Source organism: Electrophorus electricus, chromosome 8 (assembly GCF_013358815.1).
Source record: "Electrophorus electricus isolate fEleEle1 chromosome 8, fEleEle1.pri, whole genome shotgun sequence".
NCBI classification, from domain to species: Eukaryota; Metazoa; Chordata; class Actinopteri; order Gymnotiformes; family Gymnotidae; genus Electrophorus; species Electrophorus electricus.
In genome coordinates, this window is record NC_049542.1 from 18,546,186 (window position 1) to 18,568,739 (window position 22,554).

The 22,554-nt window shown below is 39.2% G+C and overlaps 1 protein-coding gene across 1 annotated transcript in view; it reads right to left on the reverse strand.

Annotated features, from left to right (window-relative positions):
- Window positions 1–3,323: 3,323 nt before the first annotated feature.
- Window positions 3,324–22,554, reverse strand: part of LOC113587464 (potassium voltage-gated channel subfamily KQT member 4) — a 67,938-nt gene continuing 48,707 nt past the window's right edge. The window contains exons 9-13 of the mRNA XM_027026129.2: window positions 13,706–13,935; window positions 13,496–13,592; window positions 4,672–4,803; window positions 4,347–4,485; window positions 3,324–3,723 (exon numbers count right to left, since the gene is read on the reverse strand). Coding sequence (XP_026881930.2) covers window positions 3,520–3,723; window positions 4,347–4,485; window positions 4,672–4,803; window positions 13,496–13,592; window positions 13,706–13,935 — 802 coding nt within the window. The 3' untranslated portion in view covers window positions 3,324–3,519. The remainder of the gene's footprint in view (window positions 3,724–4,346; window positions 4,486–4,671; window positions 4,804–13,495; window positions 13,593–13,705; window positions 13,936–22,554) is intronic.

Consider the following 22,554-nt stretch of genomic DNA (forward strand, 5'->3'; position numbering starts at 1 on the left):
ATGTAGCGCAGCAGCTGAAACCATTTTGCAATTATTGAGAGTGGTGAGCAGACCCTAACATTTATTTACTTGTTTATTAAGCTTTTAAGGCTAGCTAGAATTGTAAACGTGCAATTGCCCGCACTGGTCAGTCTTAGCTGTAGGGTGTATTGTTTAAGACTGTATAGTTTAATATATCTGGTTTAACGGCATCAACATGTAGTATCTCGACTTCAATACTAAGTTTTAGGCACTGAGGCATTATAATCAAAATGGAACCAATCTAATAACAAAATGAGTCATGATATCGCTAATAATTCTAATTAACACATAGGCAGCGTGTTGAAAGTCATCTGTAACATCTGTAAATAGTTTGCGATTCAGATTTTCTTAGACAAAATCTGGATTTATTGTTATTTTTTACAATCATATCAGATTAAACATACATGTCATAGAGCAAATTATCTATCACATTAGCAGTTAACAATCATGTCAATGGACAGCAATAAATGAAATATCATAAATGTTTGAAATTACCTTGGTGTACTTAAAAAGACAAATGATGACAGATAGAAAGTTGAATGAGACAGAGAGAATAAAAAACTGAAAGGAAGAGAAAAATAAATAGAAAACCAAACAAGGAAAGAAAGAATAAAAAGCAAAAGTAAAAGTGAAAAATAATAAAAGTGAAATGTACATTGTGAGAGGAAAATATTGACCACACATGAATCTGTGCAGGTGCAAATGTGATTAAGTAGAAAACTCCTTTTGAATTCTGTGTACTCCAGTTCAGTCCATTTAGAATTATTTAATAATGCCATGATAAGTAACCAAAACCATTGCTTAGGTCCACAATTGTATCGTAAACATCCCAGTGTGCTCTAACTAGATAAGGCAGAAGAGTTGTTTCCACTACCTCTCCTGCCATGCTTTTTGTTTACCCAAATTGGCTGCAGTGCTTCTTATAAGATGGATACCCCCTTCCCAAGTTACATGCATAGATATTGATAGGTGGTCATGCACAAAGACTAAAGTCTTCTATCTCAATCACTTCTGTGCAGGATAGCCTAACTGCTTTTAAATCTCTATGGGGCAAGGCAAATATGTCAGACAATTTCCGGTGGGTAATTCACAGGGAAATATAATATGTGACATTTTGGATCCACTAATGTCTCATTCCATCACATGCCTTTTGAATTAGGGTAATTAGACCTTAACCAAGGTATAAAAAGCTATCACACTGAAGAAAAAGGTTTCTGGGTGGGGATTTCAGAAACTAGGGTAAGCAAGTAATATAAGATAGAGGTGACACCAGAACCTGTAGCATTTTTGTTAGGTTCCTTTAGGGATACACCATTTAATTTTGTCTGAGGTACATGCAGAGTGAAAACATGGGCTGCAAGACAGAAAGGGAGAATGCTTTAAACAGGGAATAGGGCATCTAAACAGCCTCTATGACTACAGGCACTAAAAAAGAATGATAAGATGCTGCCTTATGCTATTATTCCTCATAAACACCTTAAGGTCTTCCACTAACATGCACTTTAATGCTGTTATTTTATCAAAGGAATATTCATGTAATTTCTAGTTCTATTTCTTTTATTTGTTATTTTTGCACAGTGTGCTGTTGAGAGACAGCTGAGTGACAGGGAGCTGTACCTGAATCTGTGCAGAAAGCACTGCCGCAAGTTAGCACAGCGTGCGACTGAACTTAGATCATCACACAAAACCTGGATATGAGACTTTCTTCCCATCCTGAGTCAGGTTTTGTGCCCATGATACTCAGTTGTACAGCTTGGGGCCGTCATGCTGAACTGTCCTTTAATATACCCTGGAGAATGACGGGGACAGTAGGACAGCATTCGAAGGTTATGGATTGCAGCACATTTGAATATTCAGTGACACCTTGTGGCACAAAAGATGCTGCATCAGCCCAAAGTTTAAAAATAAGACAGAGAAAGAAAATGTAAAGTCCAAGCTTGATTCAGATTTATTTGGAAACTGAATCCCTGGTCTCAGAAAAATAGTCTCTCTGGAAGTTTTTTGATTCAAACAAATTAAAAACAAATAACCCAAAAACCTTACTGATATTATGATGTCAAGAAATAAAATGTGCAAAATATGCACAAAATTATATATCTACAATTGCTTGGCTTTTATAAAAGAGACTGGAGAGGAGATAGTAAGTGAGACAGTTTTTAGTGGTCAAGTAACAGTTCTCAATCTCTTTTCTTTTGGAAGACAGAAAAGCAGAGATACCAGATTTTGGCATGCCTCTGTGAAAAGCTTAGGTCTTGCTTTGTAAATTTGCTCACCTTCAGATCAAGTGTCTAGCTGTCCTCTAATGCTCTCTTTTGTAGGGTATTCTACCCCAAACACTTAGCAATATATCTATGAAATCGAATGGTCTAGTAGTAGTAAATCAAGAGGATTGAACTTGTGTTATACAATCTTGAAGATATATTTGAAGACGTTTCACCACTCATCCAAGTGTCTCCATCACTTCAAGTTTATACCAGATTCTAAAAATGTATATATCTTCGGGATTGTATCTTCAAAACTGTAAGTCAGTGTAACTAGACATTTGTGGTATAATCTTATACATTAAACCACAAAAGTAGTTGTAGTGATTTACTATTACTTGACATGAAATTAAATTTACCCAAGGATGGGGTGAGACTTTCTTTTCTAACACCACTTACAATGATAATGAGATTAGCATATGAGCAAAGGGAGTTAGAGAAGGGATGCAACATAAGGAACAATAAAAAGGACATGAATATTAAGTATGGGGCATTATGTTGTGTTTGGTATATGGTAAAGTTGAGTAAAAGAAAGGGACAGATATGTAGTCCAAATAATGGGGAAAAGGGAAAGCAAATAACCATAACCTTTTTATATATATATATATATATATATATATATATATATATATATATATATATATATATATATAAAGAAGATTCTAGGTGACTGCAGTGTACTATAGTAAGAGATGTAAAGATATAGTTATTCAAAATTGTATTGCTTGCACAGCTGTTGAAGGACCTCTGTCCGAAACGTCCTGTTTCTCTGAAAATGTTTTGTACATCACTACAATTTTGAATACATCTATCGATCGATCTATCTATCTATCTATCTATCTATCTATCTATCTATCTATCTATCTATCTATCTATCTATCTATCTATCTATCTATCTATCTATCTATCTATCTATCTATCTATCTATCTATCTATCTATCAGTAGATATATAGCAGATAGCTAGCTAGCTAGAGAGATAGATAGATAGGATAGATAGAGCAGAAACAAAAGGCAAATTCATAAAACATAAGAGACAAGGGTCACCAGTAGTAGTTTAGTAGAGGTAGGCAAACGTATGTGAGAATGTGGTGATGGCTGAAGCAGTAGGAAGGGTCTGTGAGAAGATGAGAAGAGCTTTTGTCATGTGTGACATTGAGCTCCTGGCTATGGGCACTACAGCTGCGATCATGGTTGCTTCTCCTGGATGTTCGTGGTCCTACTGCTCACTCCCTTGGCTCAGTCCATGTTGCCACTGTCTGAATGGGAGATGTTGAGCATATTGGCAGAGGGGAAGAGCTCTTGGTGGTCTATGGGGCTATGGTAGTCAGAGGTGAGGTCAGGCTCCAGCAAGGAGGACATGGTGAATTGGGACGAGCCCTTTTTTAGGCACTGAGAATAGAAGTTCAGCAGCATGTCCAGCTTGTTCTCAATGGACTGCACCTGAGAGATCAGAAGAAGGCAGTATTAGAGGCAGCTGTTTGCAGAGATCTTGAGTTAACCCCTCCGAGGTCTAACATTGCCAGCAATGTTAAAAAGCATGTTGTAATACTACAATAATTAAGTCAAATATATAACACTATGTACAGAATTCACAGTAACGGTGCATTCTGATTCTATTATTAATGTATGGTGATTTTGCATAAGAACATGTTGTAAGTATTCACAAAGAAGTCTGATACATATCACTTTTTCCTAAGGGGGCAAAACAATACAAATTTTATCAGAGGTGGCTAAAATTTATTTTGACATTCCAAGTAATAAAAATATTATTTATATGAAAAGAAACATGAGCCATTTGGTCTTTTTGGATTTGCAGACTGAATATACATTCAATTTCATGGTTTCTTTTCATATTCTTCATTATTAATTTCATATTATTGATAACTAAGAAAATGACAAGTTGTTGTCAGAAGTGGTCCAATAATAAAGACATTACTGCAAAATTTACAAAATAAATTGACAGTTATTTCAGCACTGGAGGTTTTTCTGAAATATACTCATCTCTCAGATGTTGCTTCTTTAATTTTAACACATTCAGAATGCACTGTTTGACTATGGCTTACCTGTTTCTCCACCTTAACTACACGTCCCATCATGCTTAGCTCATCCATTGGATCCAGTTCTGGAGGAGTCTTTTCACCTTTATCTGTCCTCATCTTCCTATCAGGTTGAACAGCTCCACGGCCAACAATCTGATCTACCCTTTTTAGACAGAAAAATGAATCAGTGTAGTCTGGAGGTCTGTATTCAATTCTACTAAAAGTTTAATCTTCATAAGGTTGGAATTAGTGAAGATGTACATTCTAATGTTAACAAACACATTTAATTGTTCTCAGATACCAACGCAATAATTTGTATCTTTCTGTTAAACTTTTTATTAAACCAAACCTTGTCTGCAGGCTCTTGATTCTGCCAAGCATGTCTAAGTGTCCAGCTGAATACTGCTCAATTACATCCTTTACATCGTATGGTCGCAGTGTTTCTTTGAATTTCCGTTTGGCTACCAGGAATTTTAGGATCCTACAAACAGAAAATTAATGCAAGCAAGCACACGCACACACACGCACACACACACGCACGCACACATGCATACACACATGCACACACACATGCGCGCACACACACACACACACACGCACACACACACGAGTAAGATTAATTACAAAAACAGTCTTATCATTCAAAGGGCTAACCCTTCTGTGAAAGGGCATAAGGAGGACGTCCCACACACTATGAGAGTGATAGATTGGACACAGTGGGTGTGAGAAGTATATTTTTAGCCAATTGGAATGAACAGGCTAGAACACTTTTAAAGTGCTTTTCCAAAATTCTCAGGCTCTTATGAATCCTTTCCACTTCTGTTGCAATTGTTAGTACTCGATCATTCCTACTTACAGGGAGTAAATCAGTGTTTCTGTCTGTGCATGTGTGTGTACTTGATTGCTGCAGATACATGTGCAAACAGTGTGTAAAAACAGTGCTATGATCATGTGGAAAAGTGTATTTGGTAAGCCCATTCCTAATAATATGACCAGTGGCTGTCATTAACATGTGAGTGGTGTGAAAAAGCCCAGAACAACTACTGGACATTTCTGTTAAAATAAACATCCCAACAAAACAAATGACTTTTTAAATTAAAATAAACAGAAAACAGCACTACAAATTTCAATGCGGGAAGGCTTGCCAAATACGGCCATCAAACCTTCACTGAACCACTTTGTTCAGTCCCAGCGCTGAATTCTTGTCAGTGAACGCATTCAGTTCAGCTGGCCCTCTAATTCATGTCCTCTTTAAGAAATCAAGCCTGGCACACAAATCTGAGGGGCAGTTGAAGTTAATACAACACTTGGTCTGCATTCTTGTCCCCAGCACTTTTCAAAACAAAGTTACACCCTTGTTGAGAAATACAGAAGAGAGAGGGCACCAGGACACAGGGCTCTATCCTAATGATTGTAATTCAAACTGTATTTGGCAGATGTCTGCAAACTTATCCGAGCTAGAAGTGATGATACACAGCCTTTGCCAAGAACCCCAGATCTCATTCTCCTTACTGCTCTCATATTACTCCATGAATCTTGCTCAACAAATGTAACACTACAAATGTTAGGATAGACAAACGGGTGCACTCACATGGCTATCCTGTGCCATGATAAATTACTCCAAGAGGAGTGAAGACAGAGAATGGGAGAGGAGGAGGATTTTTTAAAATGAGAATATGCTTTCTCCCGTCAGCAGGCATAAGCATCCATTAAATGGAATATCCTTTACCAGAGCAGAGTGGAGAACGGTTCAATGAGCGAGCTGGTCCCAGCTCTGCCGTAAAGCTCTTCATGGCCAGCAGGGGGAGAGACTGGATCTGCACAAGAAGTCATGCTGACTAATGCAGGTAAAATAAATCTAAACCGCTGAAGCGAGTTTAAAAAAAGAACCATTGTTCGGCAGGAACAGCTTGCGTGTGCGAGTGGCAGGGCATGAGTCTCAGCCTGGGCGATGGCATCGTTTGGGCTGGCGAGCGCAATGCAGGAGCAGCACTACAGCTGTGCCTCAGCACGCCTCCTACCCCCTACAACCCAAGTTTCTTGATGACTCTTGAGTTCAGTTTTTTTTATTTTATTTGCAGACTATTTTTTTTCCTCCGTTTTTAGTTTTGTAGGTAGGTGCACATTTCTCCAGTGTGGGTATCAGGTGCAGATAAAAGAAGGGGTAAGGAAAAAGAGGGAGAGAGGGAAAAGTAAAAAGAAATCCCATTTATTTCCACTCTCTCAGGGTTTCCATAATATGCTGACTCTCTCTGTGTCGATGTCAATGCACTGTAAGGCTGAATCGTTATACTGTCAGTCTTTAGAGTACCCCACCCCCAAGAAACCTTTTAGTTGCTACCCCTAATAATAGCTGCGAGAGCAAACATTGCTGGTCAGACACTCTTGTATCCAACAAGAAGCATAGACAAGACTAAATCTAAATGGCAATTTATGAACCCAAAATGCTACTGAAAATGGTCTTTTGCTAGGAGGCTTAAAGCATTAATATTATTTATTTTACTGACAGGATGTGTTGTATATTGGAAAGACAGCAAGGCCTTTTCAGCGAAAGGTGTACAGTTTAGTTCAAGGACATTGGTGTACGCAAGTCTTTCCTGAATTCCAGGAACATCTCACTAAGCATAGTTCGCACATTTCTGCAGGAATGAACAGTGAGACTCTTCTTAAAGTGAAACCTCAGCATTGTATTAAGCTAAAATTAGCTTGTTTCTAAAGTGAATCAATCTTCTCCTGGGAGTCTTACGTAAAATGCTAAAACCTAGAGCCTATGTTGTGTCACAGGCAATGATGCACCTGTGAGTACAGCACACCTGGAGCTTTGTGCTCTATGGAGGTAATTATGTTGCAAAATGTCAGAACTTGCAGTATAAAATCTGTACTTGCATTTTCCATATTCTATATGTGAAAATGCAAGTACAAATATGAAAATTTGTAGAGTAAAAGTCTTAACAAAGATGAAATGTCCAAAATATGTGAACTAATACAAATATTAGTTAAATACAAATATAATTCTATACACATAAATTCATTTTTGGTGCAAAAATGAATGGGGGGTGGGGTGTGCGCCATAAGGTTTCTGATTTAATTTGTGACCAATCAAGAGAGCATTATTTAGCAAGTAAACACTGGATGCCAGAGAAAGTCACTCATGTTTGTTAAAGAACTGAAGACAAATGTCTCCATTAATAGTTTTATGGATCACTGAGCTCTGTTGGTATGTTTACTGTCTTTTTTTATTTAATATTAAATTATGTCTTAATTTTATAATGGTGTTGCTTTAACCTGTTATTGTAGATGGTGCCAATGTGCCAACTAGCATGATACCTGCCTAAAGTAAACTTAATTATCAGTGTGTTTATTTGAACTGTTCATATAACAACATTAACTGCTGAACTCCAATAATGACTGTATTCACATTCAGGGTTATTACATAAAGAAAAATAACCAGGATTGGGATAGAGCTAAACAAGCATTTTCTGATGATTACCATAGCAACATAATTCACCTAGTCAATCTTACTTAACAATCTAACATACAAAATAAAGAGAAGGAATCCCTAATGATTTTTTTCTGGCCAATGTTAAGTTGTTAAAAAAAAAAAGTTTTAAAATGTTCCACTTATTATGAAAACATGTCTGCATGATTCCTGATTATTTTTAGAGGTAATGTTGAATGTTAGGGATGATTCCTGAACAAATCGTTCTTTTGAACTTTTTTCAGTACATCAGTTGAACCGATTCACAAATAACAGCTACATCAAAGCTTTATCTAGCTCATTAGTTTGCATTTTTACATGTGTTTTTGGCCAGTTCCAATAAAATTCTTATGACAATAATTTATGGTCGAAGAATATAAAATCACAATATGTTTTGAATTTACTTACATTTTTTTCCTACAGTTTAGCCTGTAGATTCCTTCAGTGTTTGTGCTATGTGCAATCTGCACCTGAAGCTGTTAGTGTCTCCCCCTAAAGTGTCTCCCTGTAGTGTCTCCCCTGAAATGTCTCTCTTTAGTATCTCCCCTGAAGTGTCTCCCCTGAAGTGTCTCCCTGTAGTGTCTCCCCTGAAGTGTCTCTCTTTAGTATCTCCCCTGAAGTGTCTCCCCTGAAGTGTCTCCCTGTAGTGTCTCCCCTGAAGTGTCTCCCTGTAGTGTCTCAGCTAATTTGAATTTATCAGTGTGGATGTCAGCAGGGCAGTTGTGTTCTATCATCAGTTGAATGTGTGTTGACCTTTGCTGCATACATTTTGAGACCATGGGATGTTCTGAATGTTGATGGGTATAGCGATGAACTAGTGTTGATGCTAACAACTCTATATTCATAAATTTTGCTCAAATAGTCCAATAGTCTGGCAAATTGAGAAATAAAATTTAAGGAGATATATTTACATTTTTGGCAATACTGTGAATTAGATTTATATCCTACTATATTATATGAATGAACATACTGTTGTAGTCATTTTGGTAATAAAGACAACCCAAATGTGAAAAATAAGTTAGATTAAAAAGTGACAGTCTCCCTGCTAGAGAAACTGAGTACACTGTATTGAGTCAGACTCACTCACTGTCTGAATTAACCAATGCTGCTGACCTCTGTACAGTTATTGACTGAGCTGAACGTCGGTTGTCAATCACATTCGACTCAAAAATGTTTATTGCAGTTTTTATTTGAAAATGCAGGCCCAGTCCAAATGCCAGTAAATTAAAAAATGCTGTTTTTGCGGTTTGACTACAGTAGTGTTTTCAGTCCATTTTCCAGATGTTCTCTGTCCACAATAAAACAGAAAAATGAAGGAATAGGTAATGGTGAGCATGTGCAAGTGTCTACTGTGACTCGTGTATCATTTCTGCCACAGTATTTGCTTTATGTGCTGCAGTTACGTGCAATGTAGCAGGGAACATGTAGAGAAAATAGTGAGAAAATATATCAGCTGAACAGATAAGGAAATCAAGCAGCTAAGTGTCAAATTAAAATAGCTCCTGCTGTAAACAGTGCGGCAATTACATCCACCATGTTTTAACTGAGGAATCTGCAACCTAACTTTAGTGTTTTCTAAACGTTACATTTTCTCTTATTCACACTACAACACCAAACCTGCATTTTCAGATTTACTTTGGAGAGTGGATTCGGGCAAAACCTATGAATACATATGTGCTTTCCAGTTGACTGATATTAGAAGGAGGCAAAAAAGAGTGTTGTCCTCTCAAATATACAGATCCGCCCCTTACATTTTTAAACTAAATATTTTTTTTTAGGCCATTACAGTATTTAAAACTGTATGAGCCTGTCTTTAAACATTAATCAGTAGTTTTAAATCTGCTAGTAGCGAGTATGCAGTAGCATTTTAATAGGGTACTCGCTAAAACAATCTATGTTTAGTAATTTTTCATGTCAGTCATGTCAGCTGATAAAAGTGTCAACTAAATGCTGTAAATATATAATATAAATATATAGATGTGCTAATAGTATAGAAAACCAGAAGCCTATGCCCATTTGGAAGGAACAGCAACTGCGAAATACCATTTCAAAATTAGTAAATGCCAATCAGCTTGCCAAAAATACTTTTTATGTGTCATCCATCATGTATATTATTGAATTCCTCATGTCCAATGAATTACCCTTGAGGGGCACTATTGATTCAGTTGATAGCTAGGGACAGGGGAGAAGTGGATTTTCTCTCTCTGAGTGCAAAAATCTGTACTTTAGCACTACTGACTATGTTGGAGAATTTGCTGCATATTTAAATGTAACAGCCAACTCATGGAGCCATTGAGTGGGAAGTCAAAATCTGGGAATTCAAAACCGGGACCTGGGATATCTGAGCTTTTTGGATGTTGAAACAGCGAAACCATTGCTGGACTTAACAAAAACAAATATAGCAGAGGCTCAGTTTGCTGTTTATCACCAGTTTCTGTACCTTTGATCACCTCGACTAATGGAGCCCAACAGTGAAAAACAGTCCATGGAAAAACTTGTTCAAAGTTATTCTAACATTTTTGAGGCAGTACCCTCTGTACTGGCCAAATTCACACATGCACTAACATTTGGGGCCTATACAGCTATATGTGAGAACTCCACTATGTTTTTTCTGAACACAGATGCAAAGCCCAACTGATTCAGTTGGCAGCAAATTCCATGTGGAATAGAAGGAGAAACTACTGAGAAAGTTTCATTCTACTTAGAGAAGCCTGCAACTTTATTGATTGACAGTAAGATCAATTCATTTGTTAGTGGCTAGTTTTCTATAGTTTATTTGGAATATGAAGAAAATTCTTATTATCATTCTATTCTGCTGAAGCGTCCTTTTAGTTGCATGTTGATGGTTGATACTTCAATTGAGAATTGATCCATTGATTGGGCTGTACTTCTGTGTTTTGTTGTGTATTTGGTATTGCTGATAGTTTAGTGTTTATTTTACTGTTGAGTAATAATACTGATAGTTTAATCTGTTTCTGTAATGAGTTTTGTCTTATTTTTTCTTCGTATTATGCATGTGCTTAAAGTTAGTTCTTATTGGCTAAAAGGGCCATCCTTCATTTTAGAGAATCACTCTTCATCTAAACAGAAAGCCTACCATAAGGTGGATGTTCAGTCACTTATTTGTAACAAGAAATATTTTTTTTGCAGTTCTGTGAATTAGATTTGTATCTTACAAAGTCATAGAAGCAAACATATCATTATAACGCTATTGGTTATAAAAACAACCCAAATGTGAAAACTCATTAACATGAGGAAAAATGACATTTTGGACAGTGTTATTCAGACAGTAGACTACATTAGTAGGCTACATATGTCAGTGGGGTGTCAGGGATGAGTTGAGGGGAGATGGCTTTAGGGATGTTGAGCAGGTGTGTGGTGGGAATAGAATTTCATCCCTATGCAGCTGTTTAGTGTAGACCTATATAAACTTTAACGTGAAATCATACAGCATTCTGTTTATTCTGTTATTGGTTCTTCTGCACCACCTCTCAGCCAAGAGTTGTAATTGATATGCTCTAACTCTGAGAGAGCTGATCGATCCCAAGAGCCTCTCAAGCATGATCAACTCTCAAGCATGTTTAATAAAAAAACAGTCAGTCGATTGAACAGATTAGATGAGCAGTTTTTGTTCTGTTCAGTTAGAAAAGAGCCAAAAAACAGAAAAATTAAAACAACTGATCCCGTGAAACAGTGTGTAACACACAGAACCATTGAGAATTGCAAGCTCAAGACTAATACAATTCTATGAACATATTCCAATAAGTTTGTGATCTTTTTATATTGTTTAAATTGAGTACCAGATAGATATAGCCATAAAACTGTGAACATTTGCCAGCTGTGCATGAAATTATAGTTATAGGAATATAGGATTCCGTTTTTGGTCATTCTAGCCTAGTGAAGGTAAAATATAGTCCATCTATTCTAGTCGCAAGAGAACCACAAAAGTGCAGCTTTACATGGATTGACTTACACTACGGTCACCATTATGTCTCCCACCAGGGTGAAACTGAAATGGTTGAACTGGATGTCTGATTAATATAAATGAACCATTTGAAAGAATCAGTTTGCCACAAGGAGCCAAATTTCCTATCACTACTGAATGTGTAAATGATCACTATTGAATTTCAGCTAATATGTAGGCACCATCTAAAAAGCATCATCATAAAAGTCCAAAGCAATAGCGTTAAGATAATTAAGACACAAAATACAGAAAGACGGTAAACATACCAGCCAAGCTTGTGGTTCTGTAATCTAACAATGGAGAGGCTTGACTTTAGGTTTTAGTGAGCTTGAGTGGCTTTCTGCATTATCCAGTGTTTTACTTGCTAAATAAAGCTATTCTGATTGGTCTTAAAATATGTCTCACCCCTCTGGCTTGCTCCCAGTTCTTATCCCTTAGTAAAGCAGTTAAATGTGCAAAAATCAGTTCTGCAACAAGTTTATCAAAGAAGTATAGCAAAATCAGAGGCGAGAAGATTTGAAATTGTCATGGTTAAGCAGTTGGTTAAATTTGTAGCTGTAGCACCAGAAATTAATTTATGTGCAAATAAATATATTTGTATTTATCTCTAACATGAAGTATCACTCTTACATCGAGTATCACATGGTGAGCCTAGTTAAGGCAAAGAATACAAGAGTATGTTGTGTTAGATAGCCATCTCTTTGTCTCATAGCCTGCTCACAAAGCAAAATGCAAATCCTGACTATTTTCATTGTCCTGTATTAAACTACTCACTGATTACAAAGGGCACTTTCAAGGCAACTTTATCGCTGACTGATGTTTTCAGGTAGAAGAATTCAGGAACATACTGGCTGCTTCATTTTCCACAAAGCTCCAGCTGTCCACAATGAAACAATAAAAGAACACTAAATATTATATATCGTTTGTTTGTTTGGACTGTTACTAATAAAGATATCTAACCTGAAAAGCACTGGAAAAAGGAAGAGTAAGAAACCCCTGACTATGGATTTAATGACTACACACAAAGTCCCCCCCTTCACCCCATACACACAATTTCCACTTTCTAAAATAAGATGACTGAGGTTATATGCATCTGTAGGAACACGTTAATTTTTTTTTCAAAAGAAACCTATGGAGAAAGAAATGGAGGTACTGTTTGAGTTTGGTTGCATATATGAACAGAAACACACACCTGCCTCAATACACTGTGCTGGTAATATGAAAACAACTGTATCATGTTATATGAACTGATTAGGAGGTGAACGATAAATCTTATCAATTGCTCTGTGGACTCAGCTATAGCATGCCAACATTTGTAAAACATCTTTTGTTATTTTTTGCTTGTTTAAACAAAAATCATGGTGCGTAGCTGAAGCTTCCCATGCCCCTTGTGTGTCACTTTCTTCACCGTGCCATAATAATGATGTTAATAATAAATGCCTGAAGGTTACTTGTGAAAAGGTCAAGGCTGAGGGAGCAGATTCTTTGCTGAGGTTCCTTTGTGATAAACAGCTCACTGAAAACTAAAGCATAAGTGACATTGATAAAATGTTCATTCATTTCACTTGGGCTAAGAGAACTGCAGTATATTATAGTAGTGTATATGAGAACCAGAGACCAGTGTTTTAAAATTGACTTGATTGCCCAAACTGGCAAATGAAATAGCCAGATTCTCTGCTGATAAATTAACTGGCCACAGTTATTCACCCATATGATTAGCCGCAAACTTACCTAACTGCTCGAATCAGAGTCTTCACTGGTGGTATGACATCTTCCATAGCAACATCACAGTATGACTTGTCCTCTGTGACCTCTTCCCCAACTCCCTCTACTACAAGATAGTAGAAGAAGTAGTAGAAGACCATCAGGAGAGAAAGCCACATGCCTTTAATTTAGTCATTGCTGGAGAGTGAGTGTGATATCCAAAGTAGTGAGACATACCCTCTGTGGGTGGCCGTGACTTCAGCCGGAGCGAAGTGCGGAAGCGCGTTCGATCATTGAAGCTCCAGCTCTTCTGCACCTTGCCGGGGCTGGTGGCTTCAGGGATGTTCTCTGTGCTTGGGGAGTGCTGCGCGCTTTCGGGGGACAGAGGGGAGGAAGCCTTACTCCGCACTGCCTGTGCGGAGCGCGAATTGTTCATCCTAATGCGATCACGAAAACCAGTCTTCCCACTGTCAGAAAATGTATAAACACGGGGTTCACAAACAATGTTTTCGTTATCATTATCAGAATGTATTGGATGATTGATCTAAGATAGAAATATAAATGCTCTTTAAGGCACAACTATGTTTGTTTGAGTAAGAATATATGAAAAACCAGAGAGGGGGCAGAAACAAACTACAGATGGTATATGTAATGTTACATGCTTTCCTCCTGTTTGAGTGGTTTTAGCATTCTTTATAGGCTGTTACATAAATATATCCTATTTCTGTTTTTTTTTTTTTTTTATAGCATTCTCATTGGTTGCTAATTGTCACACTGATTGTTAGTCACTTCCTCATTTATCCCAGTTTCCCTGTATACAAGATAGGGAACAGAGGAAATTTGGAGAAGCTTTTTTTGTAAGTAGAACAGTTCATCAGTGCTCCTAGAAACTGTCAGATTATATTAATTGTATTTCATATTTTACATCTTAAATAGTTCACACACATTATTTCATGACTATTATATACAGTTTCACACTATAATTGATTATGTGGATTGACGTGTCTCCATTAAATGGGCGTGTATGTCTGTGACAACTTGATGCTCCTTCATCATTGAAGTTAGAGAATGTTACTCTAGTCAAATCATTTAAGAGTGTTTAACTATCTGGTGATATGTGCCGTGCTATGTGCTCTGGTGCCAAAATAGTTGAAAACCAATATCACAGCAGGTTGTACATAGCTCTTATGAAGACAAAAAGTATTATTTAGTAACTGTTGCAGCTGTATCACACTGATCTCCTATAAGCTACAATAATGTATGCTACTGCACTCTTAGAAGAACAGACAGCTGTGCCAACATATGATCTGTTTGTTATCAGGTCAGTAGCCAGTGTCTCCATCTTAAGATCAAACAAGTCTTCTGCCAGCTTAGCCACATCTAAAGCACAGGCCAAGCGAAATGACAGCCTTCATTAAAAAGACTGAAATATTTTTAGAAAAGGCTTGGATGGATGCTGCTTTTGCCATCATAAAGCTATATAAAGAGGTTACAGGAGCAGTAGAATAGGCTAAAGCTCTCCTGTTAGCAGCAGAATCAGAAGAAGGTTCCAGAGCCTCAAACATCACAGCTCTTCCATTCCACCCTCCATGAAAAAGAACTAGTATGCTGAGTGTCATTCTAGAGCTGTCTCTAAGCCTACACCCATTGACTCAGCACACCCATCAGCCTCAGCAATACAATCAAGCTACATTCAGCAGTGCCACTCAGACCTCTCTTATAGTGGGCAGAAGTAGACCACATACCTCAACCAACCAGTCAACAGAGCTACTTCTTTATGTTAACCCTCATAGCTCTCACACCATTAGACTACATCAGCCACTCCCTACCACTGATCATAGACAATCCTACTCTCTCTGCTGACTGTATAGGGTTTGGTGAGATCGCTAGGTTCCTTGCTCGATGTGAGCTGCTGAGCTCTGGCCTTGCCAAATCCAATAACTGTCCAGACAGCTATTGGGTGTGGAAGTCAAAATTTCTAAGCACCACAGGTTTTCTAAGCTTGAAGGGATTACTTGCAGTGAGGAGCTCGACTTGCTAAATAAGTTGCTAGGCCCGCAGTTTTTCATGTACATCAAGAGAATTCGTTACTTCCATATAAATGACCCAGTTCAAAGCCTGAGAAAGTCCTCTTCAGGAGTGTTATGGATTGCCAGAAATGATCGAGAAGGCTCTCTTTGACAGGTGGGAGAAGTTTCCAAAGATAACCAACAAGGATCCTCAGAACATCAGACAGCTTGGTGAACTGCTACAGGAACTAATTGCAGCATGAGCGCAGCCTATCTGGGCTTACTTACCTAGACACCGAGAGAGGTCTGAACCCTATAGAGGAAAAGTTTCCATTTAGCCTTCCAAGAGAAAAGAATCTCACACAGGAGTAATTACAAGCTACACTGCAAAGTACACTTCCTGCCATTCACTTATTTTGCTGACTTTGTTGGCAAAGAGGCCTACAGCCATAGGCCTATAGGTTTCTCTCTGATTTCTTCAGCTGCTACATTTATCAAGGCAGATAACAATGAAAATGAGAAGTTCCAGATACTTCATCTCTTCCACAAGACAGAGATCTCTTGGCTCTGCCACTACAGAGGCCACCAGTGCTAGGCCAGATGTCAGTAGGCAATGTCCTATTCACAAAAAGCCTCACCCTATCAAACAAGGCAGTGGTAGCTCAGTGGTTAAGGTACTTGACTTGTAATTGGACGGTTGCAGGTTCAAGCCCGACTACTGTAAAGTTGTCACTGCTGAGCCCCTGAGCAAGGCCTTTAACCCTCAATTGCTCAAGTTATACTCAGTCATAATTGTTTTGGATAAAGGTGTCAGCTAAATGCCTTAAATATAAATATCAAACACTGTAGAGACTTCAGAACCAAAATCACTGAAGAATGCAAGCCATTCCACAAAGAAATTGGCTTACGTTTTAGATGTTGTTCTTCTAGTGAACACCTTGGTAGAGACTTCAAAATTGTATTTCAGTGTAAACAGTGTGACAGCGACAAGCACACAGTAGCTCTTCAACCTAGACCAGTTCCATGGTATAGCCAAACCCCAAGGCCAAAGAATGGTAGGGAGAAGAAGAGTGAGGTCCCTCCAACTGTGAACTCCAAGTGTAGAAGAACAGCCCACATTCCTGTTCTAAAATCTGCCTCAACAGAGTGCATCCAAGGGAACAACTGGAGAAGTCCATGAAACTGTGCTATTCTTCATGACCAGAGCAACCAGTTACTCAGCAGATCAGAGTTCTTTGACCATTTTGGCCTTAAAAGGACAGGTGCATTCTATACACTCTGGACTTGTTTCAATCCAACTGAGATGTCTGAAAGGAGAGCTCCAAGTTTGGTCGCTTAACCTTTAGATGGAAGTCTCAGCATAAACCTCCCAACCCTCATAGAGTTCAACTATATTCCTAAAACATGTCAGAAGTACCTACTCCAGAAGTGGTGAAGTGTCATACTCACCTCAAATCCATCGCTAAGCACATTCCTCCCCTCGACCCAAAGGCTCAGATCCTATGTCTTCTCTGCCATGACAGGCTCATATGGTGGGAGACCAGCACAGTATTGCACCATATGCTCAATGCTCGGGTCTTGGCTGGGTCATCATCAGTGAAGCTTATCTAGATAAAGCTCACAGACCCAAAGATGAAAGTGCTTTCCACACTCAGGTACTTGAGAATGGCCTCCACTCTCATTTCATACCTTGCCCAAATCATCTCACTCTGAAAGTGAAGCTCAATGTAAAAGGTCAAGGCTCTCACAGTCTAAACAATCTGTAATGCTCACAGCTAGCTTGTGTGCACTTAAGATGACTCCATGGGAAGTGTGATTTTCAAAAGTCCAGAGCATGACAATGAGGTAGCTTTTTCTATTGAGGGTAAGAGGTTCATTGTGTTAATGGATAAGATGTTCATTGATGAAGGGAACAGATAGGTTCTCCACTCCCCTTCTAGATGCCATCATGTCTGCCTAACAACAGAGAGCAAGATCTCAGTCAGTTTATTTCTCTTTGTAGCACAAAGCTTTGTAACCTTCATGCAACAGATCTTCAATCAAGATCATACAGAGCCGGCTCCACCATTAGTGGAGGAAGAAGAGTGCTAGTACCTTCCCATATTCAGTGTATCACCCACATAAGACAGGTTAGATCCAAGTCTTGTTTGAATCCAGTGCCAAGCACCTTGGAGTGTCTCTTAATGATTGTTGCTGACTGGAATAGACCTGAACAATGGCTTGCTGGGAGGTCTGATGCATTTTCAAGGTGAACCGATTACTGTTGTTGCAGACATCAAGCAAAATTCTGGCTCTTTCTTATTAGCTGTGCTGCCATAGCTAGATCTGCCAGACTCCATCTTTTCACACTATAGATCCCTAATTTACATACTTTAGTATTTGGACATGTCTAATAATCTAGCCTCTCTTTCTGCTGAGGTACATCTATGCCTAGTGTCATGCTTTTGCTGAGCCTCAATCTGTCTCAGCTGTGGTGGCTCCTCCCACCATGCCCTGATGCCCCCTGCTGAGCACCCCCCCCCCCACACACACACACAATTCTACATTGCCATATGTTTATAAAGCAGCTTTTTGACATGTGTGGCAAAAGCATGATATAAATAAATTTGACTTGATTTGACAAATGTTCGACAGCCTTCGTCATGAGGAAAGCTTATAGGAACAATGATACTTTGGATGAGGTTGATGAATACTGTATGTTTGTCCACGTATTTGGAAACAGCCCCTCTCCAGCCATAGGAACCTATGGCCTAAGACGAGCTTCCCTATATGGAGAAGGCAAGTATGGCTATGCAGCAAAGACGTTTATCCATGGGGAGGTTTATGTAGATTATGGCCTCACATTTTTGCCCTTTGCCACTGTCACCACTGGCCTACTCAAAACAGCATGAAGCATGCTGTCTATGACCAATCTACACCTTCACAAGATTGAATCCAACAGTGTAGCAGTCATACAGTCATTTCCATCTTCTAAATACACTAAAAACTTAAAGGACCTTCACTTAGTCACTGAATCTCCTCCAGCGCAATGCAGTCTAGGATTAAATTGGGATCTGTGGGTTGTTGCGTTCATCTTTCATGTATCCACCACCAAAAGTCCAATCATACGCACAGGCGTGCTTGATACAGTGACCAGTTTGTTCGATCCACTGGTCTAATGTCAATGATGAGCCCTTCCCAGTTGAAAAAGAAGCAGAGTGGACCACTTGGAGAGATTTTCTACAAGCTCTCAAACACTTTAAGACTCCTTGTTGCTACACAAGCACACCTGTCTCTAATACCCAGTGTGTTGGGCTACATGTCTCTTCAGATACTTCTTTTAAGGCCATTGCTGCAGTAGCTTACCTGAAGGTGTGAGATAATGACAGCAAGAACCATGTAGGATTTGTTATGAGGAAGGCTATGTTGGATCATACAGTCCCTTGGCTCAAGATAGGGGCTGCAGTATTGGCAGTTGAGATTGCAGAACTGGTGTCTAGAGAAATACTTGTCGGACTTGCAGAAAAACGGTTTTACATGAAGAGCCAATCCACGTTGGGTTACATTCACACTGTTACCTGCAGGTTGTATGTGTATGTCAGTAATAGAGTGGAGTGCATCAAGAGGTTCTCAAGCCCTAAACAGTGGCACTATGTATCCACCAGTTAGAATCCTGCAGACATACCATTTATGTCAGTACCTGCCTTACATCTTTCAAATACCAAATGGCTCACTGGACCCAAGTTCCTGCTGCAACCAAGAAACGAAGACACTTCTGTGAAAAGTTATGACCTCATAGACCCAGAGTCTGATGCAGAGGTTCGATCTCACATCACAGCATGCACCAACATAAAACTGGACTCTCAGAGATTTAAAAGGTTCTCTAAATGGAAGTCTCTCAAAAGGCCCATAGCCACACTGATCCAGATAATCAAGACCATCATAGCTAAGGCTATAAAGCAGAACACAAGAGTGTAGAGGTGGGTACCGCTGTTTGAAAGCCCAATCATCTGACAGTGTCAGGTGAAACAGGTCATCATTATATGCTCCCAAAGTGAAGCATATCATACTGAGGTGCCTGAAGCAAGAACATTCCCAATAACAGTCGGTTGAGGAAGTTGGATCCTATCCTTAATGGTGACGGACTCCTGAGAAATGGGGGCCAGCTCCATGACTCAGCTCTGATGGTAGAGGAGAGACTATCATCTTATCATGTCTGGTTGTAGCCATATTGGGGCACTACTCATTAACCGCTTCCATGAGAGAGTAAAATACCAAGGCTGGGTCTTTACAGAGGGAGCTGTACACTCAGATGACATCTTGATTGTTGGTGCCAAGAGATGCATTGCTAGACATCTGCACAGGTGTGTGACATGGAAGAAACTCCAAGGTAAGACAACCCAGCAAAAAATGGCTGACCTCCCTTTAGATTGGCTGAGCACAGAGCTGCCTTTTACTAACAGATGTTGATATATTTTGCAGCATGTATTTGGCTTGCACCCATGGAGGTGCTGCCAACAGCGAGAGATGGACAATTATCTTTACCTGCATCAGCATGCACGGTGTTCATATAGAGCTTATTGAGGCTATGGAAACATCAAGCTTCATAAATGCTCTTCATCCATTCTTTGCCTTCCAGGGTCCTGCAAAGCTGATCCATTCTGATTTTGGCACAAATTTCAAGGGAGCATGTAAATAGCTGAAAGTATTCCTGCAAGATGACAAAGAGCCAAATGTCTCCAGGTTCCTTAGCCAAGAAGGCTGCATGTGGATTTTCGTTCTGCCTCATTCCTTTCACATGGGTGGTGTGTGGGAGAGAAAGACTGGGGTCTCCATGGGGGATTGTGGATTCAATCCTATCCCAAATGCAACTTTCTAATCTAGCCCATGATGTTCTGTCTACTCTCATGACTGAGGTATCCACCATAATCAATGCTAGATCTTTGACAACTATTTCAATGGATGCGGCTGCTCCATCTCTTCTTAATCCAGCTATGACTCTTACCCAGAAGGTCTGCAGTCCTCATCCTCCTCCAGGGTTCTTCATTGATGCAGCTCTATACCGGTAGCAGTTGAGAAGAGTCCTTTATCTGTCCAACACCTCTCAACACTCCAGAGTCATTCCAAGTGGTAGTAATGCCACCCCAACATCAGTGAGGGAGACCTAGTACTTCTTCATAACATCCAAATGGAAAGAAACCATTGGCAAATGGCTTTGGTCATGAAAATCTTTCCTGGGAGTGATGGTAATGTCAGGAAGTTGGAGCTCAAGGTCTCCAGAGGAGGGACCTCTAGGATCTTTCTCCACCCTGTCAGATAGGTGGTGCTCATATCCTCCTAGATTTTATTTAGTAACTTTGGTGTTTGGTCTTTGATAGTGGTATTGTGTCCAATAGTAGGCGGGAGTATAATGTTATGTTACATGCATTCCTCTTGTTTGGATGGTTTTAGCACCCTCTCCTCTAAAAGGAGAGGAGAAAATTCAAAATAATACTTTATAGGCCTTTTAATATGTTTTAGGAGCATCACAAACTTTAGATAGGCTACCAAAGAGATCATTCCTAACATAAACTGCTACTGACGGATATCATCCCAGGACTGATGTTCCACAGAGTTTTCACAGTGTACTCCTAAAACTTTTCCTATATGTGGCAGCCTATAGCAGCAAGTTTGGCACTTATTGTATTTAGACAAATGAAGAGGGATAACATGTTAAGTATCCATACTTCCTGGTTCACTGTTAGTGTATGCATCTTCAGCTCTGTCAGCTGTGAAAAACATTTGTAACTCTTTACATAGAACACTCAAAGGTAAATGAACAAAAATGTGCACACTGTGGTTGGTCAGCCATTTAAATTAATATTTAAATTGCTGAAGGAGAATTAGCAGGTATATTAGCAGATAAAGCAGTTTAATTTTGCAAATGAAAATGTATGATAGATTTAGAACTACAAAGAAGAGAAACTGAATGAATCCATATCATGCTAGAAGATCAAGCACTAACAGATGCACAACCATTAGGGACATCAAGCAAAAGCGAGCACTTTAAAGACGGTTGAAATATACACTATGGACAACATCAAAGTTTGCAAATCTCACAGTGAACTGGTCATGCTCTAAAGTGAGCTGTTTGTGTTGTAGAGTCTAAGCATGATGTTGATTTACTGAAGCCTGAATATTCAGTAGTGTTTTTCCCTTTAAATAATGACATTGAAATGATCACCAAAGCATCAGGAACATAGCAGCTTAAATATGCTACTGCTATAAACTGCTGTACTTCATGCATATATTATTCTAACAACCAAAACATTGTGTTGACTGCGGTAGCAGGGCCATAGTCACATGCATTTGAGCTTAACTCCATTATGTCATAAATGTGTATGCAAAACTGGCCCATGCCAATCATGCGCATCATACAACTGCCCCAAGGGCCACTGCACTCCAAACATCTACCGGCTACTCAGAGTCTGGCATGCACATCTAACTCGGTAGCTACTTCAGTTCTAAACATTCCTTCATCCTTATAATGTTCAAACATGCCATAAAAACACTGCCTCTCATGAGTTATGCTGACAACGCTAGTATACATATCCAAATAAACCATGATGAACAGCAATTTGGTGAGCCGAGATTATCAGTAATGTGGTTACATCTGAACTCATGGTTTATCTCGACCTTTTGAGGGCAGGCAAACCTCAGGTTCTGGAGTAGACTGTACAGGCAGAAAGAGGAGCAGCATAACCTTTCTCCCCATTGTGCTGTGGTTCTCACACAGTGCAGCGCACAAGCAGACATTACTGAGCCAGAGCCACATTTGCCCTTCCTTTTGAAGTAAGTTGGGACTGTCCAAAAGAAAAGATTTTCAGACTGCTGTGAATTGTGTTTAGCTGTGACCCAAAACGATGTCTCTAGTCACAATATGTCATGAAGTTTCTGAATCCCTGCAAAATTAAACATACTAGCTCTGTTAATAGTAGAGTTGTAATTGATATCTTTGACTACCTCTATGATGACTCATAGTGATACAACTCACTGGGGCTCTGGAGCAGTGTGGTTCTGGGAGTGTTAGGCATAGGGTGGAGAGGCGTGCCCATTGTG